Raw genomic sequence first — 27,663 nt, forward strand, 5'->3', positions numbered from 1 at the left:
AGAGAAGCATATATAAGAAAAAGGAGAGGAAGAGTCTATTTGTGAACCCTGGGACTTGTGAACAGGAGACATGGATAGCACAGGAGAGAGTGGGATGGCCCGAGCTGCCCTCCAGCTCCTGACCCTTCTCTGGGCTGTGGCCGGAACCAGCACCCAGACCCGAAGCTCATGCTGTGAGTAGAGTATTTTTTCCAAGTAGGTCAAGGCAGCAAATACCCTGGGGACAGGCAGAAACCTCAGACACTGGCTTCTGCTGATGAGAAAGAGACTGAAAATAGCCATCATGATGGAGTTTCAAAACGGGAGGGTCAGGGAGTGAGTGTGTGTGCTTCACCTTTCCTGACTCAAGGGCACAAGTTCCTCGAGAGGCAAGTCTATGCATTTTACATTAAGAGCAACCGAAAACTGTTGCAGGAATGATGGTTGGGTGGTACAGGGAGAGACCTTCAGGGGCTGTTCTGACCAGATACCGCCACTAATGGGAATGTTGGGTACCTGCTACAGATAGGTCAGATCCCAAATCTTTCGTATTTTTCTGGTAAGAGTAAGGGGAAAAAGAGATGCTTTCTAGGAACAAGCTAGAAATAGTATGAAAGGTCTGTGAGTCATATGGCTTGATGTTACTAAGTGAGAAATCACTCTTTTGTTATTGCTGCTGTTTTTGCTTTTTTATGGCTGCACCTGCCACGTGTGGAAGTTCCCAGGCTAGGGGTCAAATCAGAGCTGCAGCTGCTGGCTTATGACACAGACACAGCCACAGCAACACAGGATCTGAGCTGCATCTGCAACCTATACCACAGCTCATGGCAATGCCGGATCCTTAACCCACCAGTCAAGGTCAGGGATTGAACCTGCATCCTCATGGATAATAGTCAGGTTGTTACTGATGAGCCACGACAGGAACTCCTGAGAAATCACTTCTTAAAGATAAGATTTATTTGGGTAGGTGGAGGAACCGACTGACCTCTAAAGAAAATCTCAGTGTTTTCTCCATCTACCTTTTTTGTTTATTTTAATGCAATTTATTTATTTAATTAAAAAATTTTATCCAGGAGTTCCCATCGTGGCTCAGTGGTTAACGAATCCGACTAGGAACCATGAGGTTGTGGGTTCGGTCCCTGGCCTGGCTCAGTGGGTTGAGGATCCGACGTTGCCGTGAGCTGTGGTGCAGGTCGCAGACACAGCTCAGATCCTGCGTTGCTGTGGCTCTGGTGTAGGCCGGCAGCTAAAGCTCCGATTAGATCCCTAGCCTGGGAACCTCCATATGCCACGGGAGCGACCCCAGAAAAGGCAAAAAGACCAAAAAAAAATGTATCCAAGTATAATTGATTCTCCATTTCTCTTTAATAATCACCCCTACGAGTTCCCTTGTGGCAAAGCAGCTTAAGGACCTGGTGTTGTCACCATAATGGCTGGCACCACTGTTGTGATACAGGTTCGACCCCTGGCCCAGGAGCTTCCTCATGCTGTGGACGTGGCCAAAAAATAATAATAATCACCCCTAAAGGAGGCGTCTCTGAGTATATTGATGCTTATCCTGTCCTCTCTGAGAGACACAGAAACCGTGTTTCTGAGAAAGGAGGAGCGAGGGAGAGGGGTTTAGTAAATGGCTTTGCCCTTGTCAGCTGTTCCCTCTGCAGAGCAGCCCTTGGTTAATGGCATCCAGGTGCTCATGGAGCAGTCCGTGACCAGCTCGGCCTTCCCAAACCCCAGCATCCTGATTGCCATGAACCTGGCCGGAGCCTACAACACAGAGGCCCAGGAGCTCCTGACTTACAAGCTCATGGCCAGCAACACCTCCGGTGAGAAGCCACAGCCCTCTGCATGCCCCCTGAATCTTCACCCCGGACCCCCATCTCCATGTCCCCCCAACCCCAGTGCCACCTCTGACTGCACCTGAGTCACCCAAACACCTTTCCCTACATACCTGGGAGGATCTGTAAAGTCAGGATCCTCAGAGGAAGGCAATAAAGCAGAAAGAGCTCCAGATTAGATGTCAAAGAGCCAGCTTCTGGGTCTGCTCTGCCAGTTATTGACTCTGTGACCTTGAACTGGTCACCGATCCCAATCAACCTCACCTTCCTCATCTGCAAGATGCAGATAATTCTAATAACAATAACACTGACAGCAATAACAGCAACAACAATAATAAAACCTCTGCTCTGCCTACCTCACCAGAGTTGCCTTGAGGCTCAAGTTAGATAAATATGAATCCAGTAAAAAATTATTTTGTACCTATACATTCCTGTATATGAATTGGTGTGGGGACTCTTGCTGCTTTTCCAAACGGATACCAGAAGTTCCTGATGGGCTTGTCAAGTCCCAGAGGCCACTAGATTAAACGTTCCTTTGGTGTTTTTCTATACTCCTTTCCTTCAGGAAGACAGGTCAAAAAAGCATCTAATCACATTATTAAAAAGTCAAAAGGATCTGGAAAGAAGCCGAGAGCCCAGCCCTGATTTCGGTACTCTCTCCCCTGAGAATGCCTTTATTGAACGATTTGTTCTCTCGTCTACAGACCTGACCACAGGTCAGCTCGCCCTCACCATCATGGCACTCACCTCCTCCTGCCGAGACCCTGGGAACAGAATAGCCATTCTACAGGGGCAAATGGAGAACTGGGCACCTCCAAGTAAGAGGAAGGGGGAAGGGAGGCAAACGGTCCTTTCCCAAAATTTGAAATCTATAAAGAAAAGGATTGGGAGAGTGGAAACTTAGGGAAGAGATACCAAGTAACTCTGATAACCCCACCGGTGAGCTCTCCACTTCCAGTCCAGTGAACTGACCACTATCCCAGGGATGCAAGTCAATGCTATCACCTGAGGACAGCAGCATCCTTGTATTCTCTTCTCATGCCACATGACATTCTGAGACCCCCTGAAGTTACCCCCTGCCACTATGGAATCTTTCTTTTTGGACAGGTTTTCTAGCAATGTCTATGTAGACAGATCACAGACATGGAGAGCAGACTTGTGTTTGCCATGGGGGAAGGAGAGAGTGAGATGGAAGGGGAGTTTGGGGTTAGTAGATGCAAACTATTACATTTGTAATGGATAAGCAATGGCGTCCTACTGTACAGCACAGGGAACTATATCCAATTGCTTGGGTTAGAACATGATGGAAGATAGTACAAGAAAAAAAAAAGAATGTATAAACATGTATGACTGGGTCACTTTGCTGTACAGCAGAAACTGAAGGAACACTGGAAATCAACTATAATTTTTAAAAAGAATCGCCATAATATAATATTCTACCATTTTAACAATTTTGTTGTCAAAGGGTCCCCTTTCTGGTCATGTTATTAAAATCAAGTATCAAATGAAAAAGAAAATAACTAGCCTGAGACAATTTTTTTTTTTTTTTTTTGCTTTTTAGGGCCCCCACCTGTGGCATATAGAAGTTCCCAGGCTAGGGGTCTGCCAGCCTACACCACAGCCACAACAACATGGGATCCAAGCCACGTCTGCAACCTACACCACTGTTCATGGCAACTCCAGATCCCTGACCCACTGAGCAAGGCCAGGAATCGAACCTGAATCCTCATGAATACTAGTCGGATTTGTTTCCACTGTGCCACCACAGGAACTCCCCAACCTTAGACAATTTATTTAACCTAGGTTGGCATCACTTTCCTCATTTGTAAAATGAATTTACAATTAAGAAAAAAAAGGGTTGGCTTTTCCTTTTTCACAACATTAGTCTTAGGAAGGCCCTCCTTCTCCTTCCCAGGCCTTGATACCCATGCTTCAACCTTCTACGAGCCAAGTCTGGGGATCCTGACGCTGTGCCAGAATAACCCGGAGAAGACCTTACCGCTAGCAGCCCGTTTTGCCAAGACCCTGCTGGCCAATTCCTCTCCCTTCAACATGGGTGAGTAGGTCAGCACTTGCAAACACCGTCCTGAGCTGGGAACATCAAAGCACTGAAGGGTAGAGCTACAGGGGACAGTGCAGGGGGAGCTTTCCATGGAGGAGGAGCTGAGGACCATGAAAATGTCTGCAGATGGAAGATGCTTAGCAAATATTGGTTAGACATGTGAATGAAGGCATAAATGAAAGAGAGAAAGTAAAACATGGAAACCAGGACAATGCTTACCATGTCTGCCAGTTACAGAATCTCCGTTGGGAATAATAAACACATCATCCAAATCAGGCATTGTTCCCAGGGGAATGATTCAATGATTAAATCAATGTCGACACAAAGCCCCACCCTGAACCTCATCTTGAACTGATACTGATGCTTCCACGCACGCTTCTTCTCAGTGCTTCTCCTTACAACATCCAAATGTTCTCTTTATAATAAACAGCTACCCTCTGAACCTTAAACCCATGATGCTCCCCTCAAAAGATACACTGGAACCATCATTCCTTTATCCTACAAGCACATGGCTACTTGTGAATTTCCGAAGCTTTATCCTCTACAACGCCACAGCCTTCTTCTGTGCATACCAATCCCTTCTCTATATAATCCCCTCTGTGAGGGCCACTTTTATGTCCCTCATTTGTGGTCATCTTTTTTCCTCTGCCACTCTGCAAGCAATAGCATGATCTCAGGTTTTCACCCCTTATACAGGCCTCATCAGCAACCTCTCTCATTTCAGGTTCAGTCAGACCAACACACAGGTAGATATTCATTTACTAAAGTACCCTCCCTGGAGTTCCCGTCGTGGCGCGGTGGTTAACAAATCTGACTAGGAACCATGAGACTGCGGGTTCGATCCCTGGCCTTGCTCAGTGGGATAAGGATCCGGCATTGCCGTGAGCTGTGGTGTAGGCTGCAGACGCGACTCGGATCCCGCGTTGCTGTGGCCCTGGTGTAGGCCGGCAGCTACAGCTCCGATTTGACCCCTAGCCTGGGAACCCCCATATGCTGTGGGACACGGTCCTAGAAAAAGGCGAAAAGACAAAAATGAAAATAAAATTAAAAAAACAAAATAAAGCACCCTCCCTGTGAGTCAAAAACACGGTAGTCTTTGTTCCCCATCTGGGACCTTGTGCATTGCTGGGGTATCTCTGCCGGTTCAGGAATTGGGACTTTGCCAATGTTGTCCCCCTTAATGAGGTGATGCAATCTTTGGGTGGAGATTAGGGTGAGGAGAAAAAAATCAATGAAAAAAAAATGCCATCTGGCAAGTGTTTGATTTGTTCTGGTCTCCTCGTGCCACAGTTTGCTATTATATGTTTGAGTCCACATACAATAAATAATGAAATAATGAAAAAAATCTCCTCTGCTGGTTCCTGTGGGGGAATGCAAAACCCAACCCCCCACATCCAAGCTCCCAGAGCACAGTGACAGCACAAAGTGTCAAGATGTTAAAACAGGTACAAACAACAAACACTAAGGGAGTTCAGAAGAGAGCCTGCACCTGTCGGGTGGGATGGGCCGGAAGGCTTCATGCAGAGGTGGGCCTCGCTGGGCCTTCACGAACTGGTGACATCTCGAAAGAGAAGCCCCAGGACAAGAGGAGTGGGCTTGCATATGCTGCCAGTCTCCTTTCATTCAAAACATGAGTTGTGGCATCACATGGATCTGCATTCAGGTGCCAGTGCTGCTGCTTACGAGCTGTGTGGCCTTGGGTAGTTACCTAACTTCTCTGAGCCTCCATTTCCTCCTCCCTTACATGGAGATCATTGGGTCCTATTTCACGGATTGTCCTGAAGGGTAAAGGAAATGCTAGCTGTTCGTGTTGTGGTGGAGATGGTGGTCTTAATTCCTCCCTTTGATTCACAGACACAGGAGCAATGGCAACCTTGGCCCTGACCTGTATGTACAACAAGATCCCCGTAGGCTCAGAGGAAGGGTACAGAGCCCTGTTCAGTCAGGTACTGAGGAATACTGTGGAGAATATCAGCATGAGGATCCAAGACAACGGAATCATTGGAAACATCTATAGCACTGGCCTCGCCATGCAGGTAACCGCGTCACTGACGCTCTTCCTTGCACCCATGCTGCTAAGTCTGGCTTGTGGGACCAAGAGACCAGGCTGCTGCTTATATCTTGGGGAAGACTGGCTAGCGTGACCCGAGGTAGATTCCTTATGGCACCTCACTTTCTCTACTGGTCAAATATAGGTAAGTGATAATTCCCCCACCTCATAGGTAAAGTATAAAAACAAGCATACATAAACTCTTTTCCCTTCCTTGGAAAATAAAAAAAGGAACAAATCTAAGAAATGTATTTGTTTATTATTAATAATAATCAGCTTGTTCATAATCATTATGGACAATTGAAAGTTTGGTGCCTAAAGAAATGGATATTCGAGTAGGTTCTCAAAAGGTATTGAATCTTCTAATTCCATCTTGCCAATCAAGTGTTCTTTTACCAGCCCTTTATCTTGACCCAAAAATGGTGGGATTGTATTCAAAATGATTAACGAAAATAATCTAAGGCTGGCTGGACATTAATCTTTATCAAGCTCTTTTGCCATCTCAATCTCATCTCAATCCCACAAAGATCCCTAATATATGGCAAAGCCAGATGGGTCTGGTCATCAAGTCTATATTCAGTCCTATGCTTCCCTCGTATAGATTCTCAGGCTTGGGTTCTATAAGATGCTACTTGATATAGCTCCAAATACGACCACACACACACACACACACACACACACACACACACACACACACACACACACCCCTCCCTCTTCATTGATTAGGGGTGACTAGAGCACCATCATTCCTTGGAAGAGACTCCAGTAATAGTGGGGAGAGAGAACAAACTAAAATCAGAAATTGAAGGGTCGTCTGTGGCCAAATCCTCTAGTTTAACCGAAGAAATTTATTTTCCAAAAATCTCAAAATGCCCTACAGGATTGACAGAAAAACTACATCATGACCTTTCCAACTTGGAAAGCCCAAGAAACAGAGAATCACAATATTATGCTTAGTGAAATTAATCAGACAGAAAAAGATAAGTGTTGTATCATATCACTTATTGGTAGAATCCAAAAAGTAATACATGGTGTTCCCATCGTGGCAAGGCAGAAACGAATCCAACTAGGGACCATGAGGTTGCGGGTTTGATCCCTGGCCTCGCTCAGTGGGTTGGGGATCCAGGGTTGCTGTGAGCTGTGGTGTGAGTCGCAGATGCAGCTCGGATCTGGCTTGGATGTGGCTGTGGCATAGGCTGGCAGCTGTAGCTGCGATCAGACCCCTAGCTTGGGAACCTCCCTATGCCGCAGGTGTGGCTGTAAAGAGCAAAAAAAATTTTTTAATTAATAAATAAATAAAAAATAAAAATAATACAAATGAAAGCGCATGCAAAACAAAAATAGACTCCTAGATAGAGAAAACAAACTTGTAGTTACCAAAGAGGAGAGGGAGGAAAGGAGGCACAAGTTAGGGGTATGGGATTAACAGATACAAACGACCACGTATAAAATAGATAAGCAACAAAGACATAACTCTATAGCACAGGGAATGATAGCTATTATTTTATAATAATCTATAATGGGGTGTAATCTGCAAAAATGCTGAATCACTATGTTATACACTTGAAATTAATCTAATATCATAAATTAACTATACATCAGTTAAAAAGAAAACAGAATCATGGAGTTACAGCCTCAAATCCAATTTAGCTCTGAACTAGTGCTAGGGGATGAAGACTGGTTTGATATTCCACACATCAAAAATTAGCAATGTAATATACAGCATGGTGGATACAATTAATAATACTGTACTATATATTTGAAATTTCCTAAGAGAGTAAATCTTAAAAGTTCTGATCACCAAAAAAAAGTTCTCATCACAAGAAAACACTGTGAAACTATACGTGATAGAGGTTAAACAGACTCACTGACAATATACACCTTCAGCAATACACAAATACCAAGTCATTTGTTAGTATACTTGAAACTAAGATAATGTGATGTGTCAATTACATCTCAATTTTAAAAATATTTTTAAAAATTAAGATTAGGAGTTCCCTGGTGGCCTAGCAGTTGAGGATTCCGCATTGTCACTTCTGGGGCTCTGGTTCAATCCCTGGCCTGGGCACTTCTGAATGCCATGAGTACAGTCCAAAAAAAAAAAAAATTAAGATTAAAAAAGTGAAGAGAGGGCATAAAGACACTAGAAATGTGTTCCTGTTAAACATAAGAGTAAATACAAAATCCCCGCTCCAATGTGCCATAGAACCAACTAAGGAAAACAAAGCCAGTTTCTACATCATGTTGTAGTCAATGAAATTTTGCCAGAGAACAAAACGCTGTTTCTATAGCTGAAACGGAAGCATTCAATGGGCTCAGGTTCAGAAAGCTTTGTGGAGGAACAGAGGGAGTCTGGAAGAAATACAAAACCAGTTTTCCTTATGACTCAGGTAAAACAAACTTGCTCACCTTATCGCCGTAGAAATGTTTGCGTTTGTTAATTTGGTTTGTGAATTCTGTTTGGGATTTTATCTTGTACAGGGTACACCCTGATAAACTGTCCCGGGGAACTAAAGCTATTCCTGGGAAAAAGGCAGGACCACATCCATCTAGACAGCAAAAGCCACTTAGATTTCTTGTCAGAACACAAAACCTCTCTCTATACCCATTATGCCAGAGTTTACCCAGGCAAAATCTAATGTCTAAAATCACCAAACATCTAATAAATAATCTTTTTCCAATATAAAATTAGTGTAGAAAAGCAAAGCGTTCTAAGGCTGTAACAACTTGGATTTGAAACCCAGATTGGCCGATACTGAATTCCTCAGAATTTCATTTTCCCCATAATAGCAAAGGTATTAAAAAAAAAAAAAAATCACCGGCACAGTGCAGTTTTCCATAATTGTCCCAGCAGAAGAGAGGGAGATCTTTTTTTTTTTTTTTTTTTTTAGGGCCTCACTCATGGCATATGGAAGTTTCCCGGCTAGGGGTCGAATTGGAGCTACAGCTGTGGGACTTACACAGCAGCCACAGCAACACGGGATCTGAGCTGCATCTGTGACCTACACCATAGCTCATGGCAACCCTGGATCCTGAACCCATTGAGCAAGGCCAGGGATCAAACCCCCGTCCTCACGGATCCTGGTCAGGTTCATCACCACTGAGCCACGATGGGAGCTCCAAGAGGGTGATCTTAGCCTTCCTTGTCAGCCTTCCTTCGCCCTCTGCCAGCTGTCATTGCCCTTCGAGTGACCTAAGCCGTCCACATTGCTTCCCAGAGGCACTCTGGGGCACTTCCCCTCTTCCAGAATCCCTCCTCTTTCTTCCATCGGCATCCCAACGCTCTCAAGCTTCCTCTAACAAAAACTGAACTTGGAGAGATAAACTTCTTCATGCAAAGTAATTCATGACTTGTAACAGTTACGCCTCTCTATAGAGTGTTGGCGTTGGAAATGTTTTATCCCCTAAGCAAGGGGATACATCTTGTTTAGTGAGTTTTGGGAGGCGAATGTGGCAAGTGGACAGGATGTTTGCTGGGAGTAGCGACCTGATGCCCTTTAACCAAACTGCCCTGTAACTTGGCCTCTGGGACAAGTCATTGTTATGGTAAGAGAGAGGAACAGGGCCCATCCAAACTGCCCTATTGCTCACACTGCTGCCTCTAGCTCACACAGTCATTTCTAGCTTCCGTCTCCCTCTTCTCTCATTTCCCACTCAAATCTCAGGTAAATCCATCATCAGCAACCCCAGCCCATTAACACACTCTGGTGGCTGTGGTCAGCATGGCCCTAAAAACAGAGAGGTGGTAACGACAGCTTTCACATCACACATCCCAAAGTGCATTTGCCTGGGGTCCCTCTAAGCCTGCAGCGACCACTCCAAAAGTAGGCAGGAACTATGATTTCTCTTTTACCCATGAGAGATAGAAAGCTCAGCAAAGGAGAGTGACTTGCTTGGTGTATTCCTCAAGACTCATTTTGCAAATGAGTCTTTTTGCTTAAGAAAAAGAAAAAACAAAAAAACTGGGAATCACTATTCACTGTAAACTGGGGGAATTCATGGCTGGATTGGGTGATTTCAGGATTCATCAAAATAAAGGGCTCAAATCATGATATCAGGGACCACTCTTTCTTTGTCGCTCAGCCTTGGTTTGTCTCACTCTCTCCTGCCGCATAGCTTCTTCTAAGTGGCTGAGAAAGAGGGTCACTAGCAGTTCAGGGATGACTCACATAGTTCCAGCTAAGTAACTTCAGCAGAAAAAAAAAAAAAAAAAAAAAGAAAATGCTTCTTTCCCCTAGTGTCTGTAGATCAGGGAAGGACTCTGATTAGTGCACATGCCCCCAATCCCTGTCACCCAAAGGATGATACTTGCCACCCAAGGATGGCACTATCCCAGCCCAGGCCTTGAGTCCTCCCTACCCACACACTATGGCCAGAGTTATGGAGAGGCTGGCTGACCATCCTGACATGATCACAAAATGTGGGAAGAGTCCTCTAAAGGGTATACGAATAACAACAACAAAAAAGACACCTACTATGGTTAGATGGCCAGGTGGTCCCATCCTGGAGCTTACTTTGCCCAGCTCCCATCCTCTTCTACATATAAGAACTATGAGTAAACACAGCAGCTCTAATGACACTCCCTGAATCTGAGTCTAGCTCAGACCTTTGTGGTGTGACTGCTGTGTGACGCACTGTGCCAAGTGGTGGGGACACAGCTGTGAATAAGACACATTGTCCCGAACCTCATACAGCTTTGGTTTTTGAACTCTGGTTGATCACAAAGACGAGGGATCAAGTCTTTCCCTTATAAGGCTTATAAAAGCCAACTCTCAGCTTTGCCTAATATCTCTCTCTCTCTCTCTCTTCCCCACCTCCCTGTCCCAGGCTCTCTCTGTGACACCTGAGCGACCTAACAAGGAGTGGGACTGCCAGAAGACCATGGATACTGTACTTACTGAGATTAAGGAGGGGAAATTCCACAACCCCATGGCCATTGCCCAAATCCTCCCTTCCCTGAAAGGCAAGACCTATCTAGATGTGCCCCATGTGTCTTGCAGCCCTGGTAAGAACTCTTAACTTCTGCCTCTCCCTGTGTCATAAAAACGGCAACTTATGCCAGGAATGATCCACGGATCATTTTTTTTTTCATTTGACTATTATATGTCAAGTATTATTACCTAACTTCAATTCTTAATTTGTTTTTTAAATTTTATTTTTATTAGAGTATGGTTGATTTGTAGCATTGTGTCAATGTCTGCTGTACAGCATAGAGACCCAGTCAAACACATACATACATTCTTTTTCTCATATGATCTTCCGTTGAGGTCTATTCCAAGATACTGGATATAATTCCCTGTGCTGTACAGGAGAACCTCATTGCTTATCCATTCTAAATGGGATAATTTGCATCTACCAACCCCAAACTCCCAGTCCATCCCACTCCCTCCTCCCTCCCCTTTGGCAACGATGAGTCTGTCCTCTATGTCCATGAGTTGTTTCTGTCTTGTAGATAAGTTCGTTTGTGCCACATCTTAGATTCCACATATAAGTGATATCATATGGTATTTGTCTTTCCCTTTCTGACTTACTTCACTTAGTATAAGAATCTCTAGTTGCACCCATGTTGCAGCAAATGGCATTATTTTGTTCTTTTTATGGCTGAGTAGTATTCCATATTCCACGGCATATGGAGGTTCCCAGGCTAGGGGTCGAATCGGAGCTGTAGCTGCCAGCCTATGCCACAGCTACAGCAACTCGGGATCCGAGCCGCGTCTGCGACCTACACCACAGCTCACGGCAACGCCAGATCATTAACCCATTGAGCAAGGGCAGGGACCGAACCCGCAACCTCATGGTTCCTAGTCAGATTTGTTAACCACTGCGCCACGACGGGAACTCCAAATTAACAAATTTTAAAAACTCACAAGTGAACAGTGAGTACCATGTAAAACCCATGATTTAGGGCTCACAATCCTCCATTCAGCTTTCAAATTCTTTTCATAAAATAAATGTTTATCGTTAAGCTGGCTGTCAATGCTTCAGCTATGATAAATTCTCTGGAATGGAAATGAGCGCTTTATAGATCAGATCATTTTCTAAGAATAATCCATGAAGGACACACAATCACTGTTATTTCTTGAAATGTTTTCTGGGGCGAGCTGCCAATAACAGAGACTGCACCATAATCTTTAACAAACTTGGCCGCTTTGCTCTTCACAGGTCATGAGGTGCCACCAACTCTACCCAACCACCCCAGCCCTGTTCCCACCCCAGCACCCAACATCACCGTCATATACACCATAAATAACCAGCTGAGGGGCGTGGAGCTGCTCTTCAATGAAACCATCAGTGTTAGTGTGAAAAGAGGATCCGTGCTACTTATTGTCCTAGAGGAGGCACAGCGCAAAAACCCCAAGTTCAAGTGAGTGCTATAAGGGATAGTTGCCATTCCCCCCAAGCCCTACCTGATTCTCATTCTCTCTCTCTTCTTCCTTCATTTTCTTATGTTTCCCCCTTCTGATAGTTTAACAGATCTTTATTTAACAGCCCCTTGAGGTGTCTGCAGTCTAGTAATGAGGCAAGGCTCTCACAAAAATTAAATCATTGGAATAGACCATGATAGAGTCTATAAGAAAGTATCATAATACATATATGACTGGGTCACTTTGCTGTACGGTAGAAATTGGCACAACATTGTAAATCAACTCTACTTGAATATGAAAAAATAGAGATGAACTGCCACAAAAAATAAATTAAAATTAAATCATTCCAGTCAACCTATGATGGAGTTTTCAAACCAGAAATTCAAAAGAGAGAGAGCCCACTGTGGATCTGAAGAGTCAAGGAAGGCTCGTGGCTTTGGGCCACATTCAAAGACTAGATACACTATAGAAAGATATGGGCGGATGGTGTTCCAGGAAGAGGGGATGGTGAGGATAAGGCACCTGAGACAGGACTGAGAAAGGAATTTAGGGTCAATGAATAGACCAGCTTGACTAGAGAAGATAATACAGGACTAATTAAGGGAGTGATGTCTGGAAGGATAGGTTGGGTGACATTGCAGCAAGCCTGAAACGCCAAGCTAAGAAAATCAGACTTCAGGTTACAGAGAAGCCTTGCAAGTTTTTGAATCAGGAAAGTCATATTGTAACGTGGTGACTGGGTTGGAGAATGAGTGACCAGGAGGAAAACTAGGACATGACTGCAGAAGTGAAGCTGTAAAGTGGGAGGCTTTCATCTAGGATAAATGGACACATCCCGAAGAAGTCTCCCCAGAGCTTGTGCGTGACTGGATGGGGAGATCAAGAGGAAGACGCTTCAAAACTATTGACAGGAAATGTCTCAAAGAAAGACTGTCCTTCAGAGAAAAACAAAATTCCTTTAGACAGGTCTCACTGATGGTGTTTGAAACAGAAACATGAGGAGCTTTTGGTGGAATAAAGGAAATCCTAGGGAAAAAAAGGTTAGGACAAAGCAAAAAAGATTAGGTAGTCATCAGTAGAGTGACAACTGAAGTTAGGGACCATGCGGTAGGTGGCAGATAGAGTGCTTCCAATAAAACCATGAGACCTATGCAATTGGTCCCATTTTACAGAAAGAACCCATTCGATCCAAAAAGTTAAGTAATATTCTAAAGATCACATAAAGTGAATCCAACAGAGATGAGATCTGAACCCAGATCTGAGTGATTCTGAAGGCCACATTCTTTCCATTGCCCAGATGGGAAAGGGAGGAATGTAGAGATTAATCACGGAGGAGAACATTAAATTTGAGGGAATATTTATAGTTTGCAAAAATAGGAAACAGTAGAGAAATGCGGCGAAGACAAATCTAGAGGAGGAGGAGGAGGGAAAATGCCAGGTCATGGAAAGGAAAAAAGGAGGTCCTTTCAAAGGAAAGATAACATGAAGGAGTTTCCTGGTGGCCTAGTGGGTTAAGGATCCAGAGTTGTCACTGTTGGGACGCTGGTTGGATCCCTGGCCTGAGAACTTCTGCAGGCCGTGGGTGCAGCCAAAAAAAAGGGGGGTGGGCAGGAGAGAAAGAGAGAGAGAGAGAGAAAGAGATGACGTGATCAAATTCTGCAGACACTCTCCAGGAGAAAAGCTGACAAAAGCCAAGGAGCTGACGGTTAAGCGACATGGGAGCTGACCCCCCGGGGTCAGGATAAGTACACATGCCTGCTGCTCCCAGACAAGCTCCATCACTTCCCAACTTCAGTAGAACAGGTCAGGATAAAGACTGACTTTCAAGGATACTTAATTATCAAACAACCCTCAAGACATTTACTTTTTCTCTAAGCTTAGCTTTAATGCTGCCTGATTTTTCTTTTTCTAACTATAAATGTCATAAATATACACAGTAGAAATTTTAAGGGGGCAAAAGCAAAAAGGAAAAAAAACAAAGCATCTATATAGTCCATCCACAATATAATCACTGGTATTTTTTATAATTTCATAGGTGTTTTTCTCCACGTGTATTACAAATAGTTGTGATCCATAATATACATCAGATAGGGAGATATTTCTTATGCAGTGTGTATCCCACATTTTCACTTAACATGCTTGCATAAGCATTTTCCCATGTCACTGAAAAGTCTTGAAAAATATGATTTTCACAACTGCAAAATATTCAATTTTGGATATTCATTCCCTCACTCTCCTAATTCTTTGCCCCTTTTTGGACATCTACACTTTAAAAATTTGCTGATTGACGGTTTTGTTTTGTTTTGTTTTTCGAAATCTGTTTAGTTTCTTTTTACTTACTTCCTGGTGATGTATGCATTAGTGATTCTGTACGCATTAGTGATTCGCACTTTCTCTTCTCAACATGATTTTCCTGACCTTTAAAGCATTCAGAATGTCTCTGTCCTTTCACTTTAACTTCTCGTCACCGGACTTAAAGTGAGGTGTTCCTCACAGATGATTTTACTCTTACAGATTTGAAACGACAATGACGTCCTGGGGACCGGTGGTCTCTTCTATTAACAATATCGCTGAAAATGTCAACCACAGGACGTACTGGCAGTTTCTGAGTGGCCAAACGCCCTTAAACGAAGGTGAGAGAAGAAAAGGAATGTGGGCCTTTCCTCCACCATTTGAAGGCTAATTCTTTTCACTTCCCTATTTCATTCATTCATGCAGTCGATAAACAATGATGGCATTGTATGTAAATATACAACAGTTGTACATACAGCGGCTCCATAAGTATGTACATGTGCAGGTACATTATGACTACACATGGTAACTAAGATAGGTAGATAGACAGATAGATAGATAGGCAGGCGAGGGAACGGATGGGTGGCTATCTAAAATAGCTTTTTAAAAAAATCAGGGGAGTTCCTGTGGGGTTCAGCAGAAAGGAATCTGATCAGCATCCATGAGGACGCAGGTTCAATCCCTGGCCTTGCTCAGTGGGTTTAAAGACCCGGCATGGCCGTGAGCTGTGGTGTAGATCACAGACTCGACTAGGATCTCGTGTGGCTGTGCCTAGGCCAGCGGCTGCAGCTCCAATTTGATCCCTAGCCTGAGAACCTCCATATGCCATGAGCGCGTTCCTAAAATGGCCAAAAAAAAAAAAAAAATCAGGAATCCTAACTCCACTTTGAGCCAGTGGGAAAATGTCCAATGAACTGAGCTACCACTTTGAAAAAAAAAAAAAAGCTGATAATGTCACTTGAAAAAGCAGATAATGTGAGAAAGGCTTAAAAAAAAAGTGATATAAGAAGATGGCCACTTCGGGGTTAAAAAATTAAACGTGGATGCGTAAAACAAAAGAACAATGAATTCAGTGGGAAACAAACGTGAGACACATGAATAACAGCTATTAATGTAGTAACATTATCTTCTTTCATATGCACGTCAAATCTGTGGAAATTAATGACTTCAATTTTTTTATTACAGTATAGTTGATTTACAGTGTTGTGTCAATTTCTGCTGCACAGCAAAGTGACCCGGTCATACCTATATGTACATTCTTTTTCTCATACTCTCTCCCATCATGTTCTATCCCAAGAGATGATAGAGTTCCCTGTGCTGTACAGCAGGACCTCACTGCTTACCCATTCTAAATATAACAGTTTGCACCTACTAACCCCAAATGAACCTATGTGCAAAACAGAATTCGTGATTCTCTTTTACAGAGAAAGAAACCCGAGTCTCAGAGACATAAAAGGGACTTGCCCAAGGCACACGTGCAGCGTGTAATAGAGCAGATAACCAAGCCCAGGACAAGTGTGCTTTCCACCACAGCTTCGCTCAAAAGCCATGCTTCACCTTCTTTTGTTGTAGTTTTTTTAAAAATTGCCAATGAGAGGAATGTTTATGCTAAGAAAGTGGCAAAACTAAAATTCAGACTTTAGGAAAACTTTACCAATCTTTAAATCTTTTGCACAAATACTAAAATATCCTCCGACTTAAAGAGCACTGGTCTATGGGGTTTGGGGGTTCTTTTTGTGGGGGGTGGTTTTTTTTGTTTTTGTTTTTTTTGTTTTTTGTTTTTTTTTTTTTTTTTTGGCCTTCCCTGCAGCATGCAGAAGTTCCTAGGCCAGGGATCAAACCAGCGCCACAGCAGTGACAACACCAGATCTTTAACCCACTGAGCCACCAGGGAACTCCTGGTCTATGGTTTTGTCTAAGAATGATGTTATCTAGCTAACCTGATGTTCATTATCATGTGCACAGAGATGTGAGGTCAAGATAGTCACAGCAGAGCCAAGATTGAGGCTTTATCAAGATACTTTCTTATTCAAGATTACAATGAAAGAGATGTTTTCCTTAGAGCCTATCATGCATCTAACAAAATCTAGCCAGTCAGAATTTAAACTGCAGAATTGCAGCAAAGCATCTAACAAATACCTTAGAGTCTCATAGGCCTTGCTTAGAAGTCCCGTCTCTTATTTTCTAACTTCACCAGGCAAATAATGAATCTTCTCTGAGCCCCAGTGTCCACAGCTATAAAATGGAAACGGTTATAACCATTTCTTAGGTCACTGTGAGGATTGGAAATAATGTGTTTGACCTACATGTGGACTCTAAAATATGACACAAAAGAACCTATCTATGAAACAGAAACAGACTCACAGACAGAGAACAGACTTGTGGCTGTCGGGGGGTGGGGGGGTGGAGGATGGAAAAATTGGGAGTCTGGGGTTAGCAGGTGTAAGCTCTTATATATAGGTTGAATAAACAACAAGGTCCTACTGCATAACACAGGGAACTATATTCGATATCCTATGATAAGCCATAATAGAAAAGAATACACACACACACACATACACACATATACATAGGTATGTATGTGTGTATAACTGAATCACTTCGCTGTACAGCAGAAAAAGAAAAAGAATTTGTTTGAAATAAGTACAGTGCCTTTCACATGGTATTTGTTCAAAAATACTAATCATTATTATTATTAGTTCTATTGCCCTCATCTCAAGAATTGCCTTGGGAGCTTAAATCAAGCTTATTCTCAGAGTTCCCTGATGGCTTAGTGGGTTAAGGATTCAGCGTTATCACTGCTGTGCCATGGGCTTGATCCCTGGCCCAGGAACTTCCACCAGGGGCACAGCCAAAAAAAAAAAAAAAAAAAAAAATCAGGCTTATTCTCATGTCTACTACTTACTTTCTTTTTTTCTGGGGACAGAAAGTCCTCTGAAATCCAGAAAGATTTGGGCCCAGGACGGTCCTGCTTTCTGACGCCTGGCCACTTCAGAATTAGTCGTCAGTATTGTCTTCATCTGGCTGTCTTGCCTGGCAAGACAGGAACTTTCAAGCTACTGTCTTTCCTTACTCCTTACAAAATCTTCCAAAATGGATACAAGTTCCCACCTTGCATGCTCTAAATTTGGCTTAAATAAGCCATTTTAACAATAACAACATTTTTTTTTTTTTTTTTTTGTCTTTTTGCTATCTCTTTGGGCCGCTCCCTCGGCACATGGAGGTTCCCAGGTTAGGGGTCGAATCGGAGCTGTAGTCCCCCGGCCTACGCCAGAGCCACAGCAACGCAGGATCCAAGCCGCATCTGCAACCTACACCACAGCTCACAGCAACGCCGGATCGTTAACCCACTGAGCAAGGGCAGGGACCGAACCCGCAACCTCATGGTTCCTAGTCGCATTCGTTAACCACTGCACCACGACGGGAACTCCAATAACAACATTTCTTACACACTTTTTATGTGTCAAATACTGTATGAGGCACTTGGCAGTCATTATTTATCATTCTGAACATAGCTCTTCAGTGTAAAGACTAGTGGTACAATTTCATATATGAGGGAAGGAAGCTGGCACAATCTGAGGGGTGTGCCCATGGGCATGCTCCATGTGGCAACCTAGAGCCCGCAAACAAGCCCTTGAATCTCAGTTCCATGCTCCTTCCATACTAGTCAACTCTACGACGAGTTTGCTCCTCTAACCAATGTAATGGGCTGATCCTGCGGGAGGTGGGCCTGTTCTGAGCACCATGGTCACATGTTCTCTGCTTGTTTCCAGGAGTTGCGGACTATATACCCTTCAACCACGAGCACATCACAGCCAATTTCACACAGTACTAAGGAGGAGGGGGTTCGGCTTCTACGGAACATCTCCACGGGATGGCTGGAATTTCTTTCATATCATTTCAAATCTATGCCAAAGAGTGGATACTTACAATGCTACCAGATTCCTGGTTGAAATATGGACACTGCTCTGTAAAATAAATGAGGTCAACTTCCCTAGAGTCTCAATATCTGTGAACTATCAAAGAAAAAATCTAATTTCTCAAGACGATGGTGGCCAGTCATCATTTAAGTTTAGGGTGAGGGGAGAAGGGGGTGTCTGGCTGATATTTTGGGAGGTTGTTCTGATCTTTTCGATTAATTAACTAACACACTTTCTTTTTTTGGCCACACCCACGGCATATGGAAGTTCCCAGGCCAGGGACTGAATCCAAGCTGCAGCTGAGACCTACACCACAGCCGTGGCAATGTGGGATTCTTAACCCACTGTGCCACAGCAGGAACACCCCAACATACTCTTATTCTGTAAATGAAATTATATATTTTTTTAAACTCCTACTTTTATTTCTTATACCAACTACTCCTTTTCAAGTCACCCAGTGTAAGCATATATGCATATATACATACACACATACATACATATATGAAATGACCAAAATTATTTCATATGAAACTCCCAGATGGTTCAGAACTAGGTAAATGATGTTATGGCACACCTCTCCCCTCCTATTTCCAATATTTGTCCTGGGTGAATCACATTGCAAATATATTTTTATGTAATTTATATATATATATTTAACATTTAAACAATGTTCATTTAAAATGTACTATAAATGTAACATATACTTCATATATTAAATGTAGAAATATGTCTATAAATGTACCCCCAAAAAAACATATAATATTTTAAATATTAAATATAGATACAGATCTATGATCTCACCCTATCCTATCTATATATACTTATAGTGAAGTTATAGATCTTTGGGAGAAAAATTTAAGACAGCTAAATTCTAAACTCTGCTTACTGGAATCAACACTGGAACAAACTTTCTATTAATGAATACGAAAATGTGTATCAAAAGGCCCAAAATATATTCACCTTTGACCCAAAAGGATCCCAATGCTGAAAGTTACACAAAGCAGGTAATCATAAGAGGACACAGATAAACAAGAATCAAAATGTCAGCTGGGACAATTAGAGAAAAGAATAAACCTTAGGTATTCAGCCTCAATACACTTCCTAAAACTGAACCCCAGAAGGGACAGACCAGGAGTTTCCATCATGGCTCAGTGGTAATGAACCTGGCTAGTATCCATGAGGACTCGGGTTTGATCCCTGGCCCTGCTCAGTGGGTTAAGGACCTGGTGTTGCAGTGAGCTGTGGTGTAGGCCAGTAGCTGCAGCTCCACTTCGAACCCTAGCCTGGGGACTTCCATATGCTGAGGGTGAAGTCCTTAAAAAAAAAGACAAAAAAAAGCAAACGGAAGAAGTGGACAGACCAAACTGCCCCATCACAGGCCTCCCCTCCTGGCAACTCAGAGCAAGAACCTGTCTCTGGTAACAATCTGACTCCCAGGAGAAAGAGGCATGAACCTTGCAGGCCAGGTCCTCATCCCCATCACAGCTATTAGGAAGGTCACTGTACCCCCGAAAAAGACCAGAACTGTTACAGAAGGAAGCCTCAGGGAGTAGGGAATAAATGCTCCCTCATGACATATCACAATGTTGGAAATATGAAAACAATGGAAACTATCTCTATGTCCAACAATAGAGCAATGCAGAGATAAACCCGGGTGGGTCTCCCCAGTAGAATTCTTTTTTTTTTTTTTTTTTTTTTGGCTTTTTAGGAACACACTGGTGGCATATAGAGGTTCCCAGGTTAGGTGTCGAATAGGAGCTATAGCCGCTGGCTTGCACCACAGCCACAGCAATGTGGGATCAAGCCGCGTCTATGACCTACACCATAGCTCACGGCAATGCCGGATCCTTAACCCACTGAGTGAGGCCAGGGATTGAACCTGCATCCTCATGGATGCTAGTCAGATTCGTTTCTGCTGAACCACGACAGGAACTCCCCTAGCAGGATTCTTAAAAGTCACTAAAATTCATGTTAAAGATAAATACTTGCTGATGTGAAAAGACACCCATGCAAAGCCAAGTGAAGGAATCAGACATCACAACACTGCATTATCATCTACACCACAGCATGACAGTGGTTATCTCTGCATTACAGAATGGTGGTTGGCTGATTTTTTTTGTTTGTTTTTCTGTTTTCTAAGTTGTCTCTATTCAATACACAATAATTAAGCAACTGAAAAATAGTGGGAAATTATTTTAAACAAAGATGAAATGAGATGTTTCTCATTTAACGATAAGTTGGGCAATTAAAGGAAGATGCGTGTGTGTGTGTGAGTCCCACACCCAACTTTTGCTTTAATGATAGAAACTGAAGGAACGAGAGGGGTATGGAAGACAAAGAAGGGGAATCTGGCTGGTTTCAAGCATGAAAACTTCGTTTTAATAACCTGCTAGTAATTAACAGTGTGTTCATCTGTCTTGGCAGGGGAGATGTGGTTGACCCTGGGTCTGCTATCAGGAGCTGCAATTCCGCTTTAAGGAAGTGTCTTAAAAAGAGGTAGCCTGTACCTTGCTCAGTTTTGCACAATCTGCAATGCCCCAGCCTGCATTCAGTGGTTTCAGTGACTATAAGCACTTTTGTGACCTCTAGTGGTCAGAGCTGGTAAAGGCTAAGCTTCCTTTAGGGAGTGACTGATTATGCACAATTTTTTGTTTTGTTTTAGATAAGCTTGAATTGAAAATAAACCCAAATATCCATTTCATTTGTGTACTTGATAGTTACAAATTGTAAGGTACATTACAGGTCCCTGTATCTACATATGCACATAAACTGGCTCTATTTACTTTAATAATGAGATTGCTTCTTCAGAGCAAATGATGCAATAAATGCTCAACTATTTTAAATGGTTGCTATTTCTACTTTATGGTCAGTGATATGTCTCCACTGTTTTGAAAACGCAGACAACTTAAATTAAATAGTACCATTCCCCTACAGTAAGTACTAAGTACATGAGCACAAACACTTATAAAAGCATCTTATTCATTCCTTTGGAACAGGTGAAGAAAAATAACAGCCATAACTTGCTAAAGTCATGTAAAATAGCTGCCTTTCTACTGATGACATTTTTTTCTCCTAGAGTTAGGAAAATTAATATTTTTAATGTGGAGAATTTACAAATAAACAGGAAATGTGTGATACCCATTAACCAAGACTCACAAACCAACATAATTCCATGGTCACATATTAATAGAAGCTATAATTTATAACATATGCCAAGTAGCAATGATTATGTATAATAATTTTTGTGAGGCTGCAGGGAAGAGAGGAAAGAAGACGGCTACCAAATACTTTCCCCCATTTAAAAATAATACGCAATTGGAGTTGCCTTGTGGCTCAGAGTATTAAGGATTTGGCATTGTCACTGCAGCCACTTGGGTCACTGCTGTGGCTCAGGATTGATTCCTGGCCAGTGAACTTCCACATGTCTTGGGTGCAGCCAAGATAATAATAATAATAAACAATTGACAAAGTGGATATAGAAGGAACATACTTCTATATGATAAAGGCTATACATATGACAAGCCTACAGCCAGCATCTTACTCAAGGGTAAAAAGCTAAGGCATTTCCCCCAAGATTGGGAACAAGAAAACAATGCCCATTCTCACCATTTTTATTTAACATGGTTTTAGAAGTCCTAGACACAGGAGAAAAGAAGGAAAGAAGGAAAGAAAGAAAAGAAAGAGAGAGAGAGAGAGAGAGAATCTAAACTGGAAAGGAAGAAATAAAGCTGTCATTGTTTGCAGATGACATGATACTTTACATAGAAAATTCAAGACATTGCCAAAAAACTAGAATAAATGAATTCATGCAAATTAATACACAGAAATTTTGTGCTCCTATACACTTCTATATCAGGAAGAGAAATTAAGAAAATAATCCCATTTTTAATTGCATCAAAAAGCATAAAACAGGACTAAATCTAACCAAAGAGGTAAAAGACTTGTACTCAGAAAACTATACAACACTGATGAAAGAAACTGAAGACGATACAACCAAATGAAAGAATACATTGTGCTCGTGGACTGGAAGGATTAATGTTAAAATAAGCCCAGGGCATGCTACAGACTCAATGCAATCCCTATCCAAATAACAATGGCATTTTTCACAGAACTAAAACAAATTCGAAAATGTGTATGGTGACACAAAAGACCGTGAATTGCCAAAGCAATCTTGGGAAAGAACAAAGCTGGAGGTATCACACTTCCTGATTTCAAACTATACTACAAATTGGTGCAACCACTATGGAGAACAGTATGGAGGTGTCTTAAATAACTAAATATAGAACCACCATATGATCCAGCAATCCCACCCCTGGGCATATATCCAGAGAAAACTATAATTCGAAAAAAAATAAATGCACCCCAATGAACAAACCAACTATACTACAAAGACTACAGTAACCAAAAAAAGCATGGTAGTGGCACACACATGAGTCAAAAATACAGGAACAGAAGCATGAGTCAGAAATAAACCACTCTTGGAGTTCCCATCGTGGCACAGTGGAAAGGAATCCAACTAGGAACCATGAAGTTGCAGGTTCAATCCCTGACCTCACTCAGTGGGTTAAGGATCCGGCATTGCCATGAGCCGTGGTGTAGGTTGCAGATGTGGCTTGGATCTTGTGTTGCTGTGGCTCTGGCATAGGCCAGCGGCTACAGCTCCAATTAGACCCCTAGCCTAGGAACCTCCATATGCTGCGGGTGTGGCCCTAAAGAGACAAAAGATGAAAAAAAAAAAAAAAGAAAGAAAGAAAGAAGAAAACCACATTTATATGGTCAAGTAATCTACAATGGAGACAAGAATATAAATTGGGAAAAGACATCCCTTTCAATAAATGGTGCTGGGAAAACTAAACCATCTAAGCTATATGCAGAAGAATCAAAATGGACTACTTTATCACAACATAGACAAAAATAACTTCAAAATGGATTAAAGACTTAAATGTAAGACCTGAAACCATAAAACTCCTAGAAGGAAATATACACAGTTCATTTTCTGACATCAACCTTAGCAGTATTTTGGGGGGGTATGTCTCCTTAGGCAAGGGAAACAAAAGCAAAAATGAACAAATGGGACAATAGCAAACTAAAAAGCTTTTGCACAGCAAAGAAAACTATTAACTAAATGAAAAGGTAGCCTATTAAATGGGAGAAGATATTTGCAAATGATATATCTGATAAGGAGTTAATATCCAAAACATACAAAGAACTCATCGCTCAACATCAAAAAAAGAACAACCTGATTTAAAAATGAGTGGAGGACCTGGATAGACACTTTTTCCAGAGCAAACATACAGGAGACAACGGGTACATGAAAAGATGTTCAACATCACTAATCATCAGGGAAATGCAAATCAAAACCACAGTGAGAGGAGTTCCCACTGTGGCACAGTGGGTTAGGAACTGGCATTGCTGCAGCTGCAGTGTAGCTTACAGCTGCAGCTTGGATTCCATCACCAGCCCAAGAACTTCCATTAGCCTCAGGTATGTCCGAAAAACGAAAAAAAAAAAAAAACAAAAAAACAAAAACAGAGAGACACCACCTCACACCTGGCAGAATGGCTAATAGAAAGGATAACATATAACAAATGTTGACAAAGACGTAGGAAAAAAAGAACCCTTGTGTACTGTCGGTGGGATTATACATTGGTGCAGCCACTATAGAAACAGTATGAAAGTTCCTTTAACAATTAAAAATAGAACTGCTATATGATCCAGCAATTTCACTTTTGAGTATTTATCCAAAGAAAACAAAAACACTAATTCAGAAAGATATATGCACTCCATGGAGGAGTTCCCGACGTGGCACAGTGGTTAACGAGTCTGACTAGGAACCATGAGGTTGCGGATTTGATCCCTGGCCTTGCTCATTGGGTTAAGGATCCAGCGTTGCCGTGAGCTGTGGTGTAGGTTGCAGACGCAGCTCAGATCCTGCATTGCTGTGGCTCTGGTGTAGGCCAGCTGCTACAGCTCTAATTAGACCCCTAGCCAGGGAACCTCCATAAGCCATGGGAGTGGCCCTAGAAAAGGCAAAAAGATGAAAAATTTTAAAAATAAAAAATTTTTTTAAATTTTAGAAAAAGAAATATATGCACTCCAATGTTCATTGCAGCATTATTTACAACAGCCAAGATATGGAAGCAATCTAGGTACCCATCAACAGACAAATGGATAAAGATGTGGTATACACACACAATGGAATATTGCCAGCCATAAAAAAATGAAATCTTGCCATTTGTGACAACCTAAATGGATCTAGAGGGCATTATGCTAAGTGAAAGACGTCAGACAGAGACAAATATCATCTGATCTCACTTATGCGTGAACTCTAAAAAAACGAAACGAAACAACAGGAACACAGACCTGATTTAAAAGATGATAGATGAGAAACAAACAGGTGGTTTCCAGAAGGAGAGGGGTGAAACAGGTCGGGGATTAAGAGATTCAAACTTCCAGAGTTCCTATCGTGGCGCCGGGAAAACAAATCCAACTAGGAACCATGAGGTTGCAGGTTCGATCCGTGGCCTCACTCAGTGGGTTAAGGCACCGGTATTGCCGTGAACTGTGGTGTAGGTCCCAGATTGGCTCAGATCTGGTGTTGCTGTGGCTGTGGTGTAGGCTGGCGGCTATAGCTCCAATTAGATCCCGGCCTGGGAACCTCCCTATGCCGTGGGTGCAGCCCTAAAAAGACAAGAAAAAATTTTCTTTAATTAAAAAAATATATATACAAACTTCCAGTTATATGATAAATAAGTCATGGGGATACGATACACTGCAGAAGGAATGTGGTCAATAGTATTGTAATAACTGTGTATAGGACCAGATGATTACTAGGCTTACGGTGGTAGTCACCTCATCACGTAAGCAAACATCCGGTCATTATACGGTACACCTGAAACTAACACAGCACCGTATGTCGCTATATATTTCAATCAAAATACTTTTTAATAAAAAATAAAACAAAGCAGTATGCAATTGTACTTGCCTTTAACCAGCCATACGACTGACCAATAACAGCTTCATGACTGAAAACAGCACACTGATAAAGAGGTGAACTAAATTCTTGTCTCCTCTTGTTCCTTTCCGCTGACAGCCTGTAGTTCTTTGAAAGAGCAAGAGCCTTCAGTCTTGCTCAGAAGTGCAAATGATTCTGAGGCTAAAGTGGAAAAGAAACAAACAAAACAAGCGTTATAGCCAAGAAAATAAAAAATGGAACTTAACAGTTTTAAATTTTATCTTGAAGACCCAACATGCAAAAACATACCACAACGGTTTCTTTTTTTCTTTTCTTTTTTGCCATTTCTTGGGCCACTCTCGAGGCATATGGAGGTTCCTAGACCAGGGGTCGAATCGGAGCTGTAGCTACCGGCCTACACCACAGCCACAGCAACGCGGGATCCGAGCCGCGTCTGCAACCTACACCACAGCTCACCGCAATGATGGATCCTTTGAGGCCAAGGATCGAACCTATGTCCTCCTGCATACTAGTCGGCTTCTTTACCACTAAGCCATGATGGGAACGGCCAAAAATCAGCTGTAGTTTACCCTGATATTGCTTAACCATACCCACTCTGTAAAATTGATTTTTTGCATTTTCTCATTAATCTCTGATTTAAAAAAAAAATTGTTGCCACTTCTAGTCACAGAAATCATATTCATCTTGGTAACTAAAATGTCCAAAACTAACAACAACAAAAATTCCATTCAAAAGTAAAGCCGCTCCCCTCTGCCTGCTCAACTATGCTCCAGACACAGGAGAGAAGTGAAAACAAAATGGAGGCAGGGAGGGGGGACCTCTGTTTCCTCACTTTTGCACATTTACCGTCACTTAGTCACTTTCTGACCTCTGACCCCATCGGGATGGCTGACTGCCATGGCACCCTTTATGGGTGTCCTCCTCTCCCCTGAAAAAAGGTAAGTTGGAGGCTTAACCCCCAGCACCTCGAAATGTGGCCATTCTTGGAGAAAGGACCTCTACAGGGGAAATCAAGTTAAAATGAGGTGATTAAGGTGGCCCTAGTCCAGGATGACTAGTGTCTTTACACAAGGGGGATGTCTGGACACAGACAAGCATAAAGGAAGAATAACATGAAGAGACACAGGAGAAGACGGCCGTCCACCAGCCAAGCAGAGGGGCTTGGGACAGGTCCTTCCTCATGGCCCTCAGAAGAAACCAACCCTGCTGACACCTCAATTTCACCCTCAAGCCTCCAGAACCGTGAGGCAATAAATTTCTACTGCTTAGTCTCCCTGTCTGGAGTACTCTGTTAAAGCACCCAATACCTGGGTGCTGACTTGGTCCAGGTATAATTTAAATACTCTTTCTCTCATGGCTTCTGTATGGAGTCTTCAGAGAACACACACATATACACACCCACAAACATCATACCCACAAAAATATACACATACACTTATATACACATACACAAACACACACACACACATTAATTGCAGAGGACATTTCGGTCCCCTTGATGCAGACAAATTCATCTCTGCTAAATGGTTGGCTGTTGCATAAAACTCTCCTTCTATGTACAGGCTCTGGCCATCCATCATTTCAGCTCTTCCAGCTTCTTTCTTCTGGCTTCTCTGGGGGGGTCCTATTGGACAGGACTTAAAAAAACCCTAAGCCCACACACTACACTGGGGTCCATGTCATCAATGGATACTTGGTAACTTCCCTCTGACCCCACAGGCTGCTTTGATCAGCCTTCAAATACAGAGTTTCCTGAGTCTGCGTGGAGACCAACCCCCTCCAAACCACAGAGGGCCCATATCAAGCTCTCTGAGTGATCTTGAAATGTCCCTCATTAAGCTTGATGGAGCCCCCAACCCCTAGCCACTGGGGTGGGAGGGGACGACTCACAATCTATCATCTCTGTCCAAAGAAATCTTTATTGTGGAGTTCCCATCATGGCGCAGTGGTTAACGAATCCGACTAGGAACCATGAGGTTGCGGGTTCGGTCCCTGCCCTTGCTCAGTGGGTTAACGATCCGGCGTTGCTGTGAGTTGTGGTGTAGGTTGCAGACGCGGCTCGGATCCCTGCGTTGCTGTGGCTCTGGTGTAGGCCAGTGGCTACAGCTCCGATTCGACCCCTAGCCTGGGAACCTCCATATGCTGCAGGAGCGGCCCAAAGAAATAGCAAAAAGACCAAAAAAA

At 42.7% G+C, this 27,663-nt stretch overlaps 1 protein-coding gene across 1 annotated transcript; it reads left to right on the forward strand.

The window, feature by feature from the left end:
* GIF (gastric intrinsic factor) lies at positions 1–18,632 on the forward strand. The gene is made up of 9 exons (XM_003122682.3): positions 1–173; positions 1,626–1,802; positions 2,519–2,632; positions 3,730–3,870; positions 5,731–5,912; positions 10,754–10,931; positions 12,089–12,290; positions 14,806–14,924; positions 18,357–18,632. Exons 1-9 carry the CDS (start codon positions 71–73, stop codon positions 18,416–18,418), a joined length of 1,278 nt encoding a protein of 425 aa, XP_003122730.2. The 5' UTR covers positions 1–70; the 3' UTR covers positions 18,419–18,632.

The sequence above is a fragment of the Sus scrofa genome, chromosome 2 (assembly GCF_000003025.6).
Source record: "Sus scrofa isolate TJ Tabasco breed Duroc chromosome 2, Sscrofa11.1, whole genome shotgun sequence".
In the NCBI taxonomy this organism is placed as follows: Eukaryota; Metazoa; Chordata; class Mammalia; order Artiodactyla; family Suidae; genus Sus; species Sus scrofa.

Excerpts from the sequence above, each read along its gene's own strand:
- GIF (XM_003122682.3), top strand. The coding sequence starts at position 71 with ATGGATAGCACAGGAGAGAGTGGGATGGCCCGAGCTGCCCTCCAGCTC. Across the intron at positions 5,913-10,753 it reads GCACTGGCCTCGCCATGCAG|GCTCTCTCTGTGACACCTGA; the intron begins GTAACCGCGTCA and ends TCCCTGTCCCAG. Across the intron at positions 10,932-12,088 it reads CCATGTGTCTTGCAGCCCTG|GTCATGAGGTGCCACCAACT; the intron begins GTAAGAACTCTT and ends TGCTCTTCACAG.